Source organism: Cebidichthys violaceus, unplaced genomic scaffold (genome assembly GCF_023349555.1).
Source record: "Cebidichthys violaceus isolate CVI_PGR_0920_01 unplaced genomic scaffold, fCebVio1.0.p SCAF_217, whole genome shotgun sequence".
Lineage (NCBI taxonomy): Eukaryota > Metazoa > Chordata > Actinopteri > Perciformes > Stichaeidae > Cebidichthys > Cebidichthys violaceus.
In genome coordinates, this window is record NW_027176392.1 from 43,678 (window position 1) to 64,380 (window position 20,703).

Consider the following 20,703-nt stretch of genomic DNA (forward strand, 5'->3'; position numbering starts at 1 on the left):
CCCATTAATGTGACCACGCATCCAGAGATTTGAAGGCAAATATAAATGCGCAAGGTAAAGGGTTAATGTGTTTATTTTGCAGCACAACGAGCTGACATCAGTGCACAACAGCCGTTTCTCCTCTTCGCGTCTTTGTCATTTGAAGCACTGTGTAAGAAGAGAGGGGCACAATCCTACACTCTGTAAATGTATTACGTCATATTAAAAATATGTTTTATATAGCTCATTACAGGACGATATAAATTAATCTTTTTGTGAAAACTGCAAATCACTTGGATGTGATTACTGTCAGCCACTGCCAGTGGTTGCCAGCGTGCGTAAAATGGTGCATAAACGAGAAATAATAAAGTTAACGTAAAGGTAGGACGTTGTGATGGAGAGCCATATACCGCGGGGCCGCTCTCGTAAATAAAATAGTCTTTTCGAGATTAATATGACAGTGCGATATTATATGATGGGAGGTCAAATCTGGGTGTTCACGCTGGAGTCTCGAGGACGATCCATTGAACAGAAACGTGGTGGTACATCCTAGTGGTGGCTGAAAGCAATGGGCTGAACCTCCGCTTGGGGGTTAACTCTCTCACACACACAGCGCAGTCCCATACACACGCGGAGCCATGCCCAACACCGAGAGACCGATAGCGCGAGTCTGCCAGAAGATCATTTCAAAGTTGGCTTCGATGTGAGCCCGTGAGCCGACGGAAAGAGGAAGACACTGGCTGATGCTTTAATTTGGGGAAAACAAGCGGTGTTTGACCACAAGATCTCCAAGGGGGGAAAAAAAGGCACTTTTGGAGAGCGCACCGAGGCGCAGGAACCGGGAGCTTAAAACACGGCGAGAGGAGGAGGAGGAGGAGGAGGACGACGAGAGAGAGAGAGAGGGGGGGGGGGACTTCATCGCGATCGCAAACGTTGAAGCCACTTCTCTTTTACGGGACAAATGAGTTTTTGATCACATTGACACTGGCGCTGCAACTGAGAGGAGGAGGAGGAGGACTGTTGCTTTCTCGGAAGACGCGCGTCTAAAGTTTGGAGAGCGGAGCCGCGGCAATGCGAAAAGAAACCCGATAACAATTTATTGCTATCGTCAAGAACTTTACTCGTCCCGTCCACTCTCCTGCTATCGGTGTCCGCGTAGGCTACCGTCAGCAATACCTTACCGGAAACATGTCCGTCAACTTTAAAGCCTTGGAGCAACTCAAAAGACTGTAACACTTCGCTTCGTTTTGAGTCCAATTCAGAAGGACGAGCCTCTCTCTCTCACACACACACACACACACACACACACACACACACACACACACACACACACACACACACACACACACACACATGCAAAAAAAAGTAACTGAAAGAGAGAGAAAGTGCCAAAACTGAGCCAAAGCTCTCGAGATCTCGACTTTACGCCGCTCACGCTGTCTGAAGTTCTGAGGTTAAAAGCGGGGATCGTAAAGGTCAGGGTGATGAAGATGAGAGATACTTCGAGAAGAAACGCGGCGGCGAATCCTCGGCACTTGTGAGGCAGTGCGCTGCGGGGGGAGAAAAAGGGAGCCTGACGTTCCCCGTTGAAGACCCCCCCCCCCCCACTCCCACACACCCCACACCCCCGTGAAGCCGGGCATAACAAGAGCTTTGGTGTGTTGCGTTGTGTTGTTGGAGGGAGGTCGGATAGTCAAGAGAAAAGAGACGGATAAAGTCTGAGAGTGAAGCGGCTAATTGCTTAGTCCGTCCCTCATTACCATATCCAATGCGCGTCCGCTGGACTCCAGCCAATCCTCCCCACCTTCACACGGTGCCATTAACCGCGAAGCATTATTCACTATCGTAATTATTACACCGACATGCGCAATCCAACGCACGGCAGCGGCGGCAGCAGCAGCAGCAGCAGCAACAACAGCAACACCGGTTAATTTCTAAATTTATTTTTCTTCTTCTTCTTCTCTCCTCTCACCGCTACCAGGCCGTTTGCGAACTTTTTTTTTTTTTTTTTTTTTTTTTTTTTTTTAAAGTGTGTGTGTGTGTGTGTGTGTGTGTGTGTGTGTGTGTGTGTGTGTGTGTGTGTGTGTGTGTGCGCGCGCGTGTCGATTCATTCGCTCTTCGCTGATGTATCTGCAAAACGCAGAGACATCACGGAGCGCGAGAGCAGCAGCAGAAGCATCGCCAGCACTGACGCCAGCAGCATGTCCCGACGCAAGCAAGCCAAGCCGCAGCACCTCAAGTCGGACGAGGATCCCGCAATAGCCGGGGTGATCTCCGAGCACGGTGAGTGGATTTGATCAGCTGAGGTCTCTTCTTTCAACACAGACAACTTTCCACCACCACCCCCCCACCCCCCCCCCTTCCACAATCACAGCTCTGCTTTGCAGCGACTTCTGTTCCGTCATTTCACTCTGTTTTTAGGAGCTTTTTTTTCCCCCCCTACGAGGTCCACCTCAAATGGAAAGTCGTTTGGGTTTATTTGGATTAGTGTTTGGGGTTAGCCGATACGATTTATTTCTTAAACACAGATGCAATCGTTTCTAATAATTCCGTGATACAGTTATTCAGTCAGACGCCTCTCTGCAGCAGACAGGAGCGTTCCTCGTTTAGGGGAAGTTTGTGTGTTTGTTTTAGTTTTAACCTGCATCACGTAACCGGCTGCTGACTGAGAGGTGACTTTTGAGATTAAAAGCAGCCGTTGCATATATTCATTTGCATCACTGTGAAACGTGTGTGTTATGTGCTGGAGGCCTTTACGACGGACCTGTTTTAAAACAGAATTGATTTGAATACTTCACTGTGAGTCAAATGTCGGAGCTGTTTTATTAAATGCGTCTTTGAAATCTTTTACAGTTGACTTCGGGCGTGTGTGCATGCGCGCGCACTAAAATACACGCACAAACGCATACACACATGCACACACATTTTGAGAAGTTGAAAAATATTTATCTCTTGCAGCTTTTTTTTTTAATTCAGCGGATATGGAAGTAAGTCGTGCAACAACTTGTATTTTTTAATTGTATAATTTTTTTTTTAAACCGGTTAAATTATATATATTTTTTTTAAATTTGAATTTAGCATTAGTGTCTTTTGTCCCTCAGCGCCTGTCTGGTCCTAAATGCGGATCCTGTTGCAGGTCGAAGCCTCGTTTTGTTATGGAAATGTTTTTGTTTACCCCCCTCACATAAATTTAGCACACTTGATTTGCCCTTTTGCTCACAATGTCGACAAGACCGGTTGACAGGGCTCGTCCTCGCCATGTGGAGGAGAGAGAAAAAAAGGGGCTCATTCATCTTTTATTCTGTACTCGGGCTTTTGCGCAATAAAACGATCATTACAGAGCTAAAGTCACATCTTATGCAAGGCGTAATGCTGTGGGAATTATAGGGCCAACACGAACACATGTTATTAGGAATGTTATTGTTCTTAGATCCTAATACATAATTGTTTTTCTATTTACAATTCTTTTAAATTGTAGTATTTTTAATTGCTATATTTTATCTCAACATGTTGCAATAGATATAGAAGAAAATCTTATTTTATCTATGAGGAAAAGGATAAATTAATTGTGTCATTATATAACTTGAACAAACACCAATAACAATGTCGTTATTTAATATTAAAATCAGCACTTTTCTTGGTGTTTACTGTGAAATATGTATTTATTCTATGGTATCCATAGCTGGGTGCTACCAACAAATCACTGCGATTATTTATACTTCACTATCTAGGCTCATGTTGGCTAACACACACACACACACACACACACACACACACACACACACACACACACACACACACACACACACACACACACACACACACACACACACAGTCACACAGTCACACACTTTGCAGGGCTTCTTTACAATAGAAATGCGTGATGTAGTCTCTGGGGAGCAGCTCTCTCTGCATAGGGAAATGTTGGCGTGAGGGCTGGGGAATCACACTGATGACTCTCGGCTCTTTTGTCCGGTCCACTCTGTGGATTTTTTTGTCACTTCGGGGCGTTTCACATTTTAACAACCATCATTGTGTCTGTCTTAATGCTCCGATGGCCTTTCATGGTTTGCGATGAAAGCCACGAAGCGTCCTTCAGGTTGCCCTCCTGTAGGATCGTGGAATGAAAAAGCGAGCTTCCCCTTCTTGTCTGTCGTAAACAAAAAATTTGGAGGATTTTTTTACATTTCGTCTAAAAATCATGACTGCGATTTGTGATACGGAAAACGGTCGGAAGGCGCATCCAGAATAAGGGGAAATCCATACACTCTTTTCTCCGTTTTAAAAACTCAGATTCCTGCATGGATGTGTGGCTTTAACACACACACACACACACACACGGTGTTGTGGGTAACCTATAGGATTGACGCCATTGTGCTTAAGACTGGAAGTGGCCGTGGAATGTTCTTGCCTGTCCTCGTTGGGGCACTATTACTAGGCTCGCTTGTTTTCACGGCAGACGTCGCAGTGAAACAATCCCAAGCCTTTTGGCCGAGCACAGCGGAGCCCATGCACACTTAAATAAACCCAATAACACCGTGTCTCATCCAAAGCTTCCTCGCAGACGGGCGACAAGCCGCCGCTGTATCACTGCAGCGTGATCAGATTCTCTGCTGCCTATTGCCGTGGCGCGGCTCCCTGACGACAACTATCGATCGGCGGCCTTGACGAATCATTGCATATATAACGTCGAAGGAATTCAGAAGCTCCAATCGTCAGTCGCCGCTTGATTTGGACTTAAAATCCATACGATGTTGGGCTGGTTGTGAAGGGGGAAGCGGAGCGTTCGAGTGGCGTTCGAGTTGTGCTCGAGGACACGCGCGCACACACACACACACACACACACACACACACACACACACACACACACACACACACACACACACACTCTGATCGCAGCACATTTCATGAAAATAGCCGTTGAAAACAAGGAAACGACCACAAGAGCTCGGGTGTAAAGTTCTCCTCGTGTGTGTTCATTTAGGTTTTTTTTTTCCCCAAATCTTCATTTTTTGATCTGACCTTTTTCTGTGGTGGATTTATCCAACTCTGCTGTCCACTGCAGCTCGGTGAAGTCCTCTTAATGTGATGCACCCCTGAAAAAACTAAAATCAAGTGCCAACAAGCCCCTGTTTGGCACATCATCTCCGCCTCAGGCCTTCCGGACACTTGCCCCCTGGGGGCATGGGGGGTTGTATGTGTGTGTGTGTGTGTGTGTGTGTGTGTGTGTTCAGAATGGGTAGAGGAGAGAGAGAGGGGGGGGGGGGGGGGGTCTGCTTAGGAGTGCTTTTATAAAGCTTGCTGACTTAACCTTTGTCCAGCCCCGGCCCAGCCAGGTCCTGCCTCTAGATGTCAAGCTCCTTGTACAATTAGGACGTGTGCGCTGTTGACCTTGGCGGCACAACTCGCTCGTGTCCCAGAAAGTGTGAACATTGACGGGCTTTTCATCTCGCCACCGCCCCCCCCCCCCCCCTCGCTGCATCCGGTGTCTTTGAAGGTGTGCGCGTGGAATGAGCGGTGGCATACGCAACTGCATATGGGCACACTTGTGCTTACTCCTTTTTTTTCTCCCCCCCCCCCCCCCATATTCCCAGCTCTGGACGGAGACGTACAGGATCAAGTTCCATCAATATTATTGGTTGTAAAAATGATATTTTCTACATCTTAGGAGACGCCTCAGGAAAAAAAGACACGCTGGTCATGCTCTCAGTGAACAGGTGGAGGACCACAGATGTGGTTTGAGTTCTTATTACTGATGCTTTTCTTTACAGACTAATTCACATTTACTATCAGAATCTGCACTGCATCGTCGAACACAGTCACAGTGTTTAAGCAGAGCCCTTTCCTTGCTTTGCAACGCAATGTCTGGTGCAGGAATGTACGTATAGTTATGAGGTGCAAAAAGTATAATACAGTGAGGAAATCCCCGCTGACAGTGACAACACGGTTCCCCTGCAGTGGGGCTTTGTTTGGCTTTTGTTTTAATCCCCTCTCACCATTGGGTGCAGGCCTCTGGACCACCCACATAGTTGTGCCAAAGAAGGCACTCAAATATGGCTGTGTCCTATTACTTCTCAGCTCTGCAAACACACACAAACGAGCAATATCCTGATTGGGAGGGAGAACTTGACAGGACTCTTTTACGCAACGCAAAGCAGCAGACATTTGCAGATTCATAAGAAAGCTAACTAGCCACAAACTGAAAGGTGCATTTTTTTTTGTCACCAGTGGCTGTTCTCGAGGTGATTTGGTTTTGGTGCCTGTGATTTTAGCACAGGAAAGTAAAGTCATGGGCAAAAAGGTTTGACAAGCTGAGATGTTGCAGTTTGTTAGAGATGGTGCTTTGCTTTTTGAGTGTAAAGAAGTACATTTCATTTTATTTGTTTTTATCTTAAAATCGAACCATCTAAATTCAGCCAAAGCACCAATGTGAAAAAGACAGAATCTAATAAATGTGTCTTTTGCTGGCGATGAGCGTCCATTAGGTCCTAAAGCCTCCCCCCTCGTCTCTGTAAATCCACATCCAGAAGACGGAGAGCCATCTTGACGGGTGACACAGTCATCTGGACGGAGTGCCGTCATTGAATACTGTATTGCAAATGCTTACACAAACAAATCGTTAATGTTTTGGCTGCTCCACATCTGCAGGCAATGACAAAGGCCTCTCTGTTAGTGCAGATATGACTGTACCACTCTGCAGCAGGGCTGACCAGGCCGATGACACACACACACACACACACACACACACACACACACACACACACACACACACACACACACACACACACACAGCTGTGCTAAGGACGCTCGAGCCTCTGCAGGTCTGAGGATGCATGGGATCATTCGAGGATGTTTTATGTGTTTATGGCCGCAGAGACATCAATGTCTAGGAACTGTGCAGACATTTTTTATTTATTTTTTTTAAAAAGGTTCTGCTGGTTTAAAAAAAATATTGATGGATAAAAGCAGAGGAAATTAATGCAATGCTTTAACAATGTGACAAACAGATTCAGTATTTTTTTTTTTTTTAAATGGGAATTAACACGTCACAAAAGTGCACATTCAAAGTAATATCAGAGTGATTGATGAGCTGAATGATCCTGTGCTGACAGATAAATTACCAGATTAAAATGCGGCAACTCGCACATGATACATCAGTCCAAAAGGATGTCTGTCAAAAAACAAACAAAAAAACGTACATATATTATATCTTAAATAGAATAATTTATTTCTTACGAGAATAGATTGGAGGATGTGTGATCAAAGAATTCAAACATTGTTGAACACAGAAGGCCTCTTTTTTTTCCCCCCTTTTTGTTTTTTTGGCCCTCCCCTCTCAATTTAGCCCTACAGTGATGCATCTCTCTTTAAGGGTCCTGAGCTATCCCCAGATGCTTGAGAAGAATGCATTTTAAAAGGGGCAGAAGGAGGGGCGGGTCTAGTAGTGTGAGCCCTTCTCTGAGATAACCGTGATAATGTGAATGAAATTCAAAATCTCACAGTGTGACGAAGAAGTTTTAAAAAGGGAAAATAGTTTAAATTTAGGGATACAATACTCTTTAAAAAAACAAAAACAAGATAGCAATCACTTTACCTTAACATAGAGTAAATGTTACCATTGTCATTGTCTGCTTGTGTGTGTGTGTGTGTGTGTGTGTGTGTGTGTGTGTGTGTGTGTGTGTGTGTGCTCATTAGGTGAATCTGGGAATTGTTAAGAATGGGAGAATTTGTAATTGCGCGATGCTTCGCTCAATGCTCGTCTCTGTGGCTTTCACGGAATCAGTGGAAAGCATGAATACCTCGTCTGATATAATATGGCAGATTAGCGGTTTCAGTTAGCGTGCCAAAGATCGCTGAGCAAGATAGCGGACACTCAGATTCGATGTCTACAATCCCCCTATTGACTGCGTTCAGCTTAATATTTGCATCTGAGTAAATGAAGACTCTTAAAGGAATGAAAAACGGATTGGATTTTTTTCTCATCCTTTCCTTTCTCATGCTATAGGAAAATCAATACCCCTCCACCCCCTCCCCCAACACACACACACACACACACACACACACACACACACACACACATTTTCACTGTCTTGCAAACACATAAAAAACACAAAATGTCGCCTTTACACAGCTGCACAACACAATGGCACCCCACTGTTTTAGGAGGGAATGGTGTTATTTTGAGCTCATTGGCATGTGCAATGTTATAATATTTCCTAAAAAAAAGCATACAAATAATGAAGAGGCACACTGGTGTGGAATGTATTGTAATATTGCGTAATTTTACCATTTAATTCCTTTTCATTTTGATGTTAAAACTGCCAGAAACCGGAGCACAATCCCACCTCTGAATCACTGAATGCTTTCTTAAGTGTGCACATTTTTTTTTTTCGTGTTAAGCTATTAAGTGTGTAATATTCTTCACAATATTCCTTTGATTGTGCTTACAATTAGCATCACAGCAAAACTGAAAATGCCCAGAGTGAAAGACATTTGTGAAATAAAAACAGGAATTTAAAAAATCAAGTAAACAAAATCTAATTTAAAGTAAAGAATTTCTCTATTTGTAGGTCAGAAAATCTCTAAACGGTAAATTTGACATGGTACTAAAAGAATGTGTGTGTGTGTGTGTGTGTGTGTGTGTGTGTGTGTGTGTGTGTGTGTGTGTAAATGTGACATATGTGTTTATCTCCGTACGTATGCACGTAACTTATGTTTGTTCTTTGTCTGTCCACATGTGTGTGTGACAAAACGTGTCAGTGTGTGTGTGTGTGAGGTCAGAGGCATACAAAGACCCCCCCTTGTAATTGTATGAATGAATAAAAGAGATTGACAGTAATACCATTCTAATAACTAATCAGCTCAACACAATTCCTACTCATTTGCGTTGACCTTTCAACCCTCAATTATGGAAATGGTTTCTGCTGTCCGCTGCTGGGCTAAGGAGATTTTGAGCCTGCTGTCACGTGTCGCTGACGTTTCCAGTCACTTGCTCCTTTTCACTCGAGATAAATAGCATGGTGTATATTAGAAATTAAGAAAATTACCATTATTTCTTTTGATTTAATTGGATTTTTATAGTGAGTTTGCTGACGTGTGGCTGGAAAATCGAGGAGGGATGTGACATTGATATTGCAAAGAAGCAATAATGCACAACCCAAAATGAATAGTAGAATATTGCATTTTACATCCCTTAAGCTGCTTCATACATTTTTTTTTCTTCTAATTTAACCTGGCAACCTACAAGATAAAATAATATCTTGTTTTGTCAGCCCTGCCCCCAGTGAGGATGCGAACACGGAGCCCATCCAAAGCCTTTCTGTTGATAATTAATTAAGTTACAGACACCAGACCTTGATAGCTCATGCCCCCTTTGGCCAGAAATTACAGGAGGAGTGATGAATTTCTTTACTAATGAGTCACTGTAATTGGCACAAATGCTTCATGTCTGCCTCACCATGGTTCGCTCCATTTTAACCTTTGAAATGAGCATAAGCACTGTATGAAGCTCATGATTACTCACTTGCAACACATGGTGAGACCTATAATGTTGAGTAAACATGTGCAGTCTGTAATGTGCAGTATTTTTTGGCAGTTTTTAAGAGGTATTTTTATCGCTCACATTCATAGCTCAGGCCTATTTGGCCTATTGGGTGAGTTGCACTCCTATGATTAGTAGAAGAGCATTTGCATAAATTAAGTCAATTACTTACTTTATTCAGGAATGTGTGTGTGTGTGTGTGTGTGTGTGTGTGTGTGTGTGTGTGTGTGTGTGTTTGGATATACAGTCACATACTTTACAAATCATAAAAAAACCTTTTTTTTTTAATTAAGTCACCTAACCATCAACTTATCCTTGTTTTATAGCTGCTTTTTTAGAGCGACCATCTTTATCGGGATATACATTACTTTTATTTGAAATAATGCCTATGAAATAGTCCTAGTATTTTTTATAGTGTAAAGTGTATATAAAAAAGTTTAATTTGTGTATAAATAGTTATATTGCCAACATCTCATATGCTGGGTCTTTGAGCGTAGACTGAACTGGAGACTCTGAAATAAAGAGTGCAGGGTGCTGCTGCAGTGATTGAGCATGCTTCCCCACTCGTAATGAAAGGGAAATGTGTACACGGCCAAGAACGACACATGCACACACATAGAGTATAACTATGGTTGAACACAAAAAATAAACAAACAAGGGAGGCCCGTTTTACATGGTTTTGATCAGGTGTGAATTGGGTCCATGCTCAGAGCTTGCGTCGGCTTTGTTTGACTCTTGATGGTTGCATGTGGAAGAGGAAGTGGCTTCCTACAACTGTGATTAAACATGTGTAACTAATCAGAGACATTGCTGCCATGGCACTTGCATGCAATTTGTTGAGTCTTATTTCATAGAGCTTGAGAGAGAGAGAGAGAGAGAGAGAGAGAGAGAGAGAGAGAGAGAGAGAGAGAGAGAGAGAGAGAGAGAGAGACACAGGGGATTTCACTGAAAAGCAGTGTTTTGTATTTCAAAAATAACTAAAAGTGGCAGTAATTTAAAAGTATATTTTGGTTGCACACATTTTAAAGTGTCCAATTTAACAGTGAATGGTGCAGGAAATGGTCAAGTGCAATACAGTCAACAGATCTCCGCTTTACTTTTGACAACACAATTTTAATCATGATAAAAGAGTATTCCAGTATAGATTCCCTTGCTGAGGTTCAGGGCTAAAGTATTACCTTTGCAATGCTAAATGAAAAGCATTTGAAATTCAGGTGGAAATGACTGGGCTTGATAGCAGAGGGGAATCCTAATGGGGCCATCAAAGTCCTGATTTGTACCCAACAGATGAGGCAGCTGTGAATTGTATGAAATATTGGAAATCAATAGGTTCTATGGAATTTCATTAAGCGGCAGTATCCACAATTGATAGGCTCTCATAATTTGATGGATTGCACAAAGAAAATTATTAGCTGGCTCTATGGAGAGGGTGCGAATGCACAAACCTGGGTCCTGAGAATTGGTGAACTAGGGCAATTTGTTCAGAGTAAAAAAATAAAAAGAATATTGATTTTGGTTATGTTAAAAGAGAGAAAAAAAAACCAAAGGTTAAATCTTTGCAGCACTGCACTGCAAAATATGTGTTGATTCTTTATTGATTATTTATTCATTAATTCTTCTTTTTTTTGCTCCCTCTTTTCCTATTCCCCTCTACTCTCCTGACCCCCTCCCCTCCCTTTAGCCCGAGGTGAGGTGCTGGAGGATGCCGACAGCGGGAATGAGAGCCGCAGCGGCAGTGAGGAGACGCATGTATGTGAGAAGTGCTGCGCTGAGTTCTTCAAGTGGTCAGACTTCTGTGAACATTTAACGAGTTGCACCAAAAACCCCCTGGTGCTCATAGTGAATGACAATGAGAACACACCTATCCCCTCCCAAGAGTACCCTACAGAGCTCTCCCCTGTACCCAGCTGCTCCAGTGAGCAGGCTGACAGCGAGGACCCCAGGGAGGGCAACCACAGTTCTGCTGGTGAGGGGGATGACATCCCAGAGCCAGCAACATTAAATGGGGTCAATGTCCTAGAAAAAGAGGACGAGCCGATGGAGCTGGAGCTATCACCAGAAAAAAACATGGATCCCGAAGAGACAGACGTGACATCCCCTGAGCCAGACGGCTCCCTACCTCAGCTCGATGATGTCGTCCCCTCCACCGTTACAAGCTACGCCATGCCAAGCACCAATGTTACCTTGGAGACCCTGCATGGCACCCGGGTTGCAGTTGCCCAGTTTTCACAGAGCGTAAGGGCAGCAGTGGGCAGTGGGGTCTCCACCATGGCTATTCCCATGATCCTGGACCAACTGATGGCCCTCCAGCAGCAGCAGATACACCAGTTGCAGTTGATAGAACAAATACGAAGTCAGGTGGCTCTGATGAACAGACAGTCTGCCTCACAGCCTGCTCTAAACCACCATCACAGTAATGCTGCGGGAAACCAGGGGCCTGTATCCTCCTGCGCCCCTACTGTCGCAAGTCAGCTTCAACTACACAACTTCATCACTCCCCCTGTCCATCAGCTGCCCGTTAGGCTGCCGGCCACTCTCGGTGGCCAAGGCCCTTCATCCCTGAGCTCAGCGATAGAAGGACCCCTCTCTCAGACACCACAAAGTAGCAGTCAACAGTCTAACTCTTTAATACCCAACACATGCTCAAATAACTCGGTGTTTTCCTCGCCCAATGGTACTGGATTGTCATCTCTACTTCCCTCCTGCTCATCTTCAGTCACAAACAACATTAGCACTAGTTGTAGTGCAACAGGAGTTGGTGGCATCAGCAGCAGCTCAGCTCTTCCAAGGAACTCCACCACCCCTCCCTCACTCAGCCACAGCAGCCTCCTGAGCTCTGCCTCCAGTCTACCACTGATACCTCACAGCTCACCCAGCAGCGTTATCTTTCCCAACCCGCTGGCTAGCATAGCAGCCACAGCCAACGCGCTCGACCCCCTCTCTGCTCTGATGAAGCACCGCAAGGGGAAGCCCCCAAACGTTTCTGTGTTTGACACAAAGCCCAGCTCTGAGGACCCCTTCTTCAAGCATAAGTGTCGGTTCTGTGCCAAGGTGTTTGGCAGTGACAGCGCCCTACAAATCCACCTGCGATCACACACTGGAGAGAGGCCCTTCAAATGCAACATATGTGGCAACCGTTTCTCCACCAAGGGAAACCTGAAAGTCCACTTTCAGAGGCACAAAGAAAAATACCCACATATTCAGATGAACCCCTACCCTGTGCCAGAGTACCTGGACAACGTGCCCACAAGCTCAGGCATCCCATATGGTATGTCTTTGCCCCCTGAAAAACCTGTAACAACCTGGCTAGACAGCAAACCTGTCCTCCCCACTGCTCCCACCTCAATCGGACTCCAGCTGCCTCCCACACTGCCGAGTATGATGGGAGGTTTCGGCGAGTCTCCAAGCCTCACACCGCTCAACAGGTCCCCTCAGAGGCCATCTCCACCATTAAGCGAGTGTGCATCTTTATCCCCTAATATTCTTATTGACTCTGGCATGACCACTACTTCACCTTCCCCAAAACTCAGTCTGGGGAATGATGCGCCGCCTCTCTTGAAATCTGAAGGTGTTCTCCTTCCACCAAGCTGCTCTAGGCCAGGAGAGAACACCACCACCACAACCACACTAAGTCAAGTGGTCCTTTCCTCTACCGTCAACTCCACCACATCGTCCAGCAGTGGCCAGGCCAGTGAACCCATCACTAGCCCTAATTCGGCTTCTAACCCTGTCTCCCATCCTGTCCTTCCCATGCTCTCAGACCAGTTCAAGGCCAAGTTTCCTTTTGGAGGCCTCTTAGACTCTATGCAAACCTCAGAGACATCAAAGTTGCAGCAGCTTGTCGAGAACATTGACAAGAAGATGACCGACCCAAATCAGTGTGTCATCTGTCATCGCGTTTTGAGCTGCCAGAGTGCTCTCAAGATGCACTATCGTATCCACACTGGCGAAAGGCCTTTCAAATGCAAGATATGTGGGCGAGCATTCACCACTAAGGGAAACCTGAAAACACACTTTGGTGTCCATAGATCCAAACCCCCACTTAGGGTCCAGCACTCCTGCCCTATATGTCAGAAGAAGTTCACCAATGCCGTTGTATTGCAGCAACACATCCGCATGCACATGGGAGGGCAGATCCCCAACACCCCAGTCCCCGAAAGCCTGCAGGAGATGGACACTGACCTATCCTTTGACGAAAAGGGTTTAGATTCGATGAGTAATTATGATGATGACCTTCTGGATGAAATGGAGCAAGCTATGGAAGATGAAGCTGACTTCCAAGAGGGAGAAGTAGACCCATGTAAACCGTATTCACCTGGGAGCTCCCCACCAACTTCCATCATCTCCAGCATCGCTGCAATGGAGAACCAGATGAAGATGATCGACTCCACCGCCAACATGACGCGTTCTTTTGGCCAAAAGCCTACGCAGAACGGCATCAGCTTTGGAGGAGAGACTGATTGCTTTGCCACTGATTCCCTGTCTGCATTGGGGGATGCTGAAGGTCAAAGCATGGGGAGCCCTGCTTTCTCCGAGTCCTCTGGCTCTATGCAGCATTTGTCCCCAGCTCACAGCCATTCAGAGAGCCAGCGATCCAAGTCCCCAGCTACATTCAACAATAATAACAACAGCAGTGCCATGACAATAGACGAGTGCCAGGAGAACAATACATCTGGCCTGGCGACAGTGAAGTCGGAAAAATCAGAGACCCCATCTCCGCTTTCTGCAACTGAAGGCACTGGGGCCCTTGACCTGACTGCCACTCAACCTGGCAGGCACTTTATCAAGGAGGAGAGCCACTTCAGCATGCTGTTTCTAAATAGAGATCGAGGTGTGTATGTACAAAATTAACTTAAACTTAATGCATTTTACAGATTTAATTATATATCTCTATTTATCTAACATTCAGGTATCACTAAAATATTGTACTCGTAATGAAAATATGTACTCAATATAATGTTATATATTGATAGGTATTAGGAGAAATGTGATATGTTCATATATTGATAGTATGTGTAGTTTGTATGTTTTCAACTCTGTTCTAACATGCATTTGAACTCGTCTTTTTCAGGGCTGAGCACTCCTAATTTGGCCAGCACTGCATCGAACATGATCAAAATGGAAATGAATGGACACGGCAAGTCAGTGTCTCTGAGCGACAACTCTCACTTGCCGGTGGGGATCCAGGTTCCCGCTGCAGCACCCCAGAGCAACATGAGCCCCAGCATCAACCCCATGTTGGCTCCCCCGCCTCCACGACGCACTCCAAAGCAGCACAACTGCCACTCGTGTGGGAAGAATTTTTCCTCAGCCAGTGCTCTGCAAATCCACGAGCGCACACACACTGGGGAAAAACCTTTCGCCTGCTCTATTTGTGGAAGGGCTTTCACCACGAAGGGCAATCTGAAGGTACGAGCCCGTTTAATGCAGCATCAGATAGAATTGTACATATATGGGGTCATTGTGGTTGCAAAGATGCATGCCAATTAACATGTAACACTCTGGGATCGATTCTGGCTAAAGACCTTTTGGAGTACTGCATGTCCCCGCTCTTCCCATCACTTTTAATGTTTCTCTTTGTTCTGGTCTCCAAGTTGAAATGTAGGCGCTACCTTATGATATCTGTGCACAAGTCAATTTACATATTTGAATGCACCCCAAAATAATATCAAATGTGTTTGCTTGTTTGTTTTTACATTTCATTTTGGCCTTTTTCCTTCCATTTCCCACCCATAAAATGTTTGCTTGTGTGGCGTATTTGCCTTGGATGCAAGATTTGCGACTCAAGATGTCACACTCAGGATGTTTCTTTTTATTTTCTTGCTAATTTTAGGTTCACATGGGAACTCACATGTGGAACAATGCTCCAGCCCGAAGGGGTCGGCGACTGTCTGTGGAGAATCCCATGGCCTTGCTAGGCGGGGATGCCATGAAGTTCAGCGAGATGTTCCAGAAGGATCTGGCGGCTCGGGCCATGAACGTCGACCCAGGCTTCTGGAACCAGTACGCGGCGGCCATCACCAACGGGCTGGCTATGAAGAACAATGAGATCTCTGTGATCCAGAATGGAGGCATCACCCAGCTGCCCGTCAGCCTCGGCGGTGCAGGAATCACTTCATTGGGACCCATGCCGGGAGGAATGGACCGCGTTCACACCGGAAGCAGCCCTACCATGACGGGTTTGGAGAAGGCTGGTCTGGATGTCGGGGCCAGCCGCCCCTTCTCCAGATTTATGGAGGAGAACAAAGAGATTGGGATCAATTAAAAAGACTTTTCTGTATTATTCCAAGGTAGGCGTTTGGCAAAGACTAAGAGTCAAACAACAAGGAACGAAACTGTTGATCCAGTCTGAACTCATGCGTACTATATTATGTACAGATTAAATATTTTTTCGTTTGGTTTTGGAAATATAGTATTTAGTATTGATTAGAGGTCTTTGCCTTTCACCCATTCCCTCCTCACTTGATATTTCGCCTATACGAAGAATACTTTGTCTCTTGTTTGAGAATATGTCGTCTTGCAAGATTTGCATGGTACTTATTGGTTTTTATCAGTATGTTTGACTGCTTTTATGAATTCCTTTGAAAACTAGGATCCTGCCTCATTTATGATGGGCAAGCATCTTATCTGGACAGGACTAAAACAGAAAAGACGGTCTGGCCTTTGTCTGGCATCTTTGTTTATGAATGCTCTTTTAAATATGAAAGGGCCGTGGACAGACTGAAGAAAAGACTGAAGTATAGTGTTTCTGTGCTCGCCTGATATTTTTTTTTTCTCATGAACTAGAAAACTTGAAAAAAATAATGTTTGAACTATTTTAATCTTTACATTTAGTCTCCCAGCATTGTCTTATAATATTGTCCTGTGTCTTTAGTATTTATGATATTGACAAAAAAGCGGGTATACAAAAATATATTTAATGGCCCAAGCATTTTATTGATCCATTTTTTTTCTAAACTGCAGGCTTCACTGATGAATATCTCTTTCAATAAAGACAGTATGTCGTTTGAGTTGAACAACAGAGAAAATGGAAGGTTTTATTTGGATATCTGTTGAGACTATGTGTATCTCGTTACACGGTAAAGAGGCTAGAGATATCCGAAGCTGCTATGACCACAACCCTGCTTTTAACCTTTGTAAAAAGAAAAAAGAAGTGATCCTTTTGAAGAAATATCTATGTATAGAAATACAGACAAATCTAAAACAGGTATGCATATTTTGTATCACATAAAAATAGACATCATGAGTTGAGAGTATTTGTCATGTTTGTGAATGCACTTTTTAAAAACAAGACGTTTTGTCTGTGAGTTACCGTTAACCTTTTGACTGAACTATCTATCACGTGCTGTTTTCATTGTTTTCAGCGTACCACTCCTACAATTTGCAGAGTCGGTTCTCTGTTATTGCATCTGTGCTACTCGTAAGAGTGCAAACTCATCACTCAATCAAAACCTTCTTAAATAAAAAAAAGAGAACAGGTGTGTGTTTGAATGGTTTCCTTATCTGCACCATGTCTTTCCTTTCTCTCTCTCACCCTTTTATTTCCATAAATGAAAACTGAAATACCAGATACATGATCAAATGAAGGACATATCATTATTATTATTGTCATTTCAAATTTCTCAAAGTCCAGGCAACATATCTTGTACTGTGGGCCTTATAGAGAACCACAGCGTCTTATCTAACTTTGGAAGAAAAAAACAAAAGTAAAATGAAATTCTATTATTTTGTCAATTAATTTAAAATCATTTTTATTTAACTTTTTATTAATTAGCTTTTTTTTATTTGACATTTCACTATTAATACAATAGATTATTTGATTAGAAATTTGCAGTTAACTTTCAAAATTAACTGCTTTTGCATACATAGATTTTCCAAAATTACAATCCATTTATTTCCCGAAAAGAAATGTGCCTTCTCTTTTGGGACACCAAAACCAGATATATGAAAGTAGCTAGGGACAAAAATCCCATAAAAAGATCCATCAAATATCATTTCATTTCTCACCTTTGTTAAAATGCTTTTTTTATTGTAAATATATATATTCTTGTATCTACCTTGGACTTTTCCTCTGTGTGTGTGTGTGTGTGTGTGTGTGTGTGTGTGTGTGTGTGTGTGTGTGTGTGTGTGTGTGTGTGTGTGTGTGTGTGTGTGTGTGTGTGTGTGTGTTTTGCCTGGATCAGTCAATACATTAGTAAAAAAACAATTGCAGCTGATGATATGTTGGCCATCCTTTACATCTGAACATCTGAACTGTACATAGTAAGAACGTAAGAACGAAACATATCAGAACGATATCAAATTTAAAGCTATATCTTCATACACAAAAGTACTGCAATATTTCTAGCAATATGTAATGAATATACAAAAGGATGTTTTATAAATCTAAAACTAGATATATTTTGTATGCTCGGTGAGGAGACTCCCAATCTCGATGACTTTCATATCATAAAACTTCAAAATAATTAATGACTTTGTGGCAAGGATTAGCATTCACCTAAGCTCATGTACAATCCCTGATGAAACAATACCATAATAACTTTAAACTTGTCATGGCTGTTGTGTAATAGAACAGCAGATTTAGAAATCACATGTGAGTGTGTGAGATAACCTGTGTTTGTCCAGAAGTGTGCCAAGGCATTTCACTTCATGACTAACATGCAGCGGGGACGTGTGAGACACTGCTGTGTGTGTGTGTGTGTGTGTGTGTGTGTGTGTGTGTGTGTGTGTGTGTGTGTGTGTGTATGCTACAGTAAAGTGACAGTGGCCTCCTCCCAGTGGCCTCCTCGGTGCAGTATGCTTGACACATGGTCGACATGTGTGAGAACACACACGCACAATCTCACACTCCCACACAACAACCCGTGTTCTCACTTTCCCGAACATAAAAAAAAAAAAAAAATGAAAGACAAAACAGAGTTACATCAAATGAACTTCGAGATGGAGGAAAAACATATGTCCCTGCTGTGGACAACATGGAGCCACATCAGGCTCAAGAGGAACGTTAACGCTTGCTTTAATCACCGAGAACAAACACGTCTTTCAATACTTATCTGTGGCAACTGGACTTGCAGATGCGATTCACTTGACAATGGCCGATTCCTCACTATGTAAAAGTAAGATTGCCGTGACTTCGACTCATTTACATGTCAGTCTGCAGAACATGACATTAAATATTACAAAAAAAAATACAGTTAAAACCACCAATCTGATTGAAATGCCCCTTAATGTTCGCCCATCCTGTCAATTTACATGAACGCCTGCTTTGGTTTCTACCAGGTGTCTCTGAGCAGCTGACACGCTCAAGCTACTAGCTATTAGACATGCTAATTACCCGAGCGACTCTGCAAACCTTAAAATGTAAGAACATTGTATTGGGAGAAAAGGGCAACAATGTACGGCGTGACTCCTGCTGCAAAGCCAGTGAGCGCGTTATCCACCGCAGCCGAGGCGATGATTGGAGCCATCGCAGTCCAGCTTACATCAGCTTTCACCACTGAGCCATAAGTGTTTATTTTTGTGTGATTTTTCTCTTGACTTTCACACACACACACACACACATACTACTTTTCCTGTTGGAGTCGAGTCTGCCCTCGGGAGCTCTTCGGGGTCGTTCTCGGTAATGCGTGCTGCCGTTTTGTGGGCCCATTGTTTGACATCAGCTGATACTCGGGTGGAATTGTCAAGTAATGGAGAAATGTCATACTGACTGTTCTTCTCTATGAAGGCACTTACTTTGCTCATATTTGGGCAGGCGGAAAAAAAAAAATACATTCCACTCATTCCTGCACTCATGCGCTAGCATTTAGCAAAAATATCTTGCAGACAGCCAGCAGAGCTGCATGTGAAGACTGTTGTTTGACATCATAATGGCAATTCTTCTCAGATTCATAATATGATTCAATAGGCTGTGGCTGTAGCTTCATAAAAAACATCCTTTGATGTTCTTTTACCTCAAGTGATTTCAATTATGATGCCTTTCCAGCTCACCACTGGGGTGACAATGAGGTTATTGATATGACGATGTTGTTGATCGTTATTTCCACAACTAAACTTCGGCACGTCGCCCAGATTTTCTGCTGCCGTGATGTGTGTCTAACACATGAAAGGGCATTTTACTGTTCAAAACAGAATGTTTATGAGCAACCAGGGGAATGTGGACAATTATTTGAGGTGTGTCCATTTAAAGAGGATTTTAACAAGCACATGCTACAAGGCTAATTATCTAAAAGTAAACATAACATGCCTTTCCATCTCTCTGGGATATATAAATATATATATATATATATATATATATATATATATATATATATATATATATATATATATATTTTTTTTTTTCTTTGCCTGAAATGTGGCAGCTTTCCTCTTTGTTCAGCACACCGAGCAAATTGCTTCGGCCTTATTTTTTTTTTTTTTTGGGGGGTTTGTTTTATCTGCACTTCACTCGTGTTTGTGCGCTACCTGTTTGAAGTGAATATGTGTGACGTTTGGGCATGGCACAGTGTGAACAGACAGGCCATCATTGGGACGGGGCTGTCGGCTGTTTGTTTAATGCCCTGCCTACTGTGAAAGTCTCCCTGAAACAGGCGCAGTAAATATCCCCATTGATCCAGAGGCAGGGGGCCCTACGATGATGTAGTGGCGAAGAGCCACAGGAGTAAATCTAACCGACAGTAATCCAATCCCATTCTCAAGGCTCCGGGATCTGAGATAGGTGCTTTAAATCCAAAAGTATGCCTTTTTTGCACAATTTCTCTGCCTTTGTCGGTGCTGCTCCTCTTGTTTATTTGGTGTTGTTTTGTTTTTTTTACTTCCAGGCCTCAGCTCTTGAGTCAATCCATAGCTTGCTCGGGTGCTTCGCTTGCTATCCTTTTATATTTGTTTGAATTAGTCCCTTAATGAGTCTTGCGACATTCACTCCCACACTTGCATGTGCCTGTCTAAAGCATATGCATCCACCTGAAGTACAAACCTCTCTGTGTGTGTGTGTGTGTGTGTGTGTGTGTGATAACACTCCTCAGGTAATCGTGTTCTCTGCGGATGGCAGAGGGATACACTGGAAACTCTGAAACCCCATTAGGCTGGAATTTCCCTTTGATGGCCAAAAGCTGCCTACCTAGCGCTTGACTGGTTCGCTTGGCTGCTCCAGCAAGTGTTAGTTTTCATGCCGGCTCTCAAGA

The 20,703-nt window shown here is 43.7% G+C and overlaps 1 protein-coding gene across 1 annotated transcript; it reads left to right on the plus strand.

Moving 5' to 3' along the window:
• The first annotated feature begins 1,887 nt into the window (after window positions 1–1,887).
• sall3a (spalt-like transcription factor 3a) lies at window positions 1,888–16,997 on the plus strand. Its single transcript, XM_068717521.1, has 5 exons — window positions 1,888–1,905; window positions 2,123–2,262; window positions 11,202–14,351; window positions 14,592–14,929; window positions 15,354–16,997. Exons 2-5 carry the CDS (start codon window positions 2,181–2,183, stop codon window positions 15,783–15,785), a joined length of 4,002 nt encoding a protein of 1,333 aa, XP_068573622.1. The 5' UTR covers window positions 1,888–1,905; window positions 2,123–2,180; the 3' UTR covers window positions 15,786–16,997.
• The last annotated feature ends 3,706 nt before the right edge of the window (window positions 16,998–20,703 follow it).

Excerpts from the sequence above, each read along its gene's own strand:
- sall3a (XM_068717521.1), top strand. The coding sequence starts at position 2,181 with ATGTCCCGACGCAAGCAAGCCAAGCCGCAGCACCTCAAGTCGGACGAG. Across the intron at positions 2,263-11,201 it reads CGGGGTGATCTCCGAGCACG|CCCGAGGTGAGGTGCTGGAG; the intron begins GTGAGTGGATTT and ends CCCTCCCTTTAG. Across the intron at positions 14,352-14,591 it reads GTTTCTAAATAGAGATCGAG|GGCTGAGCACTCCTAATTTG; the intron begins GTGTGTATGTAC and ends CGTCTTTTTCAG.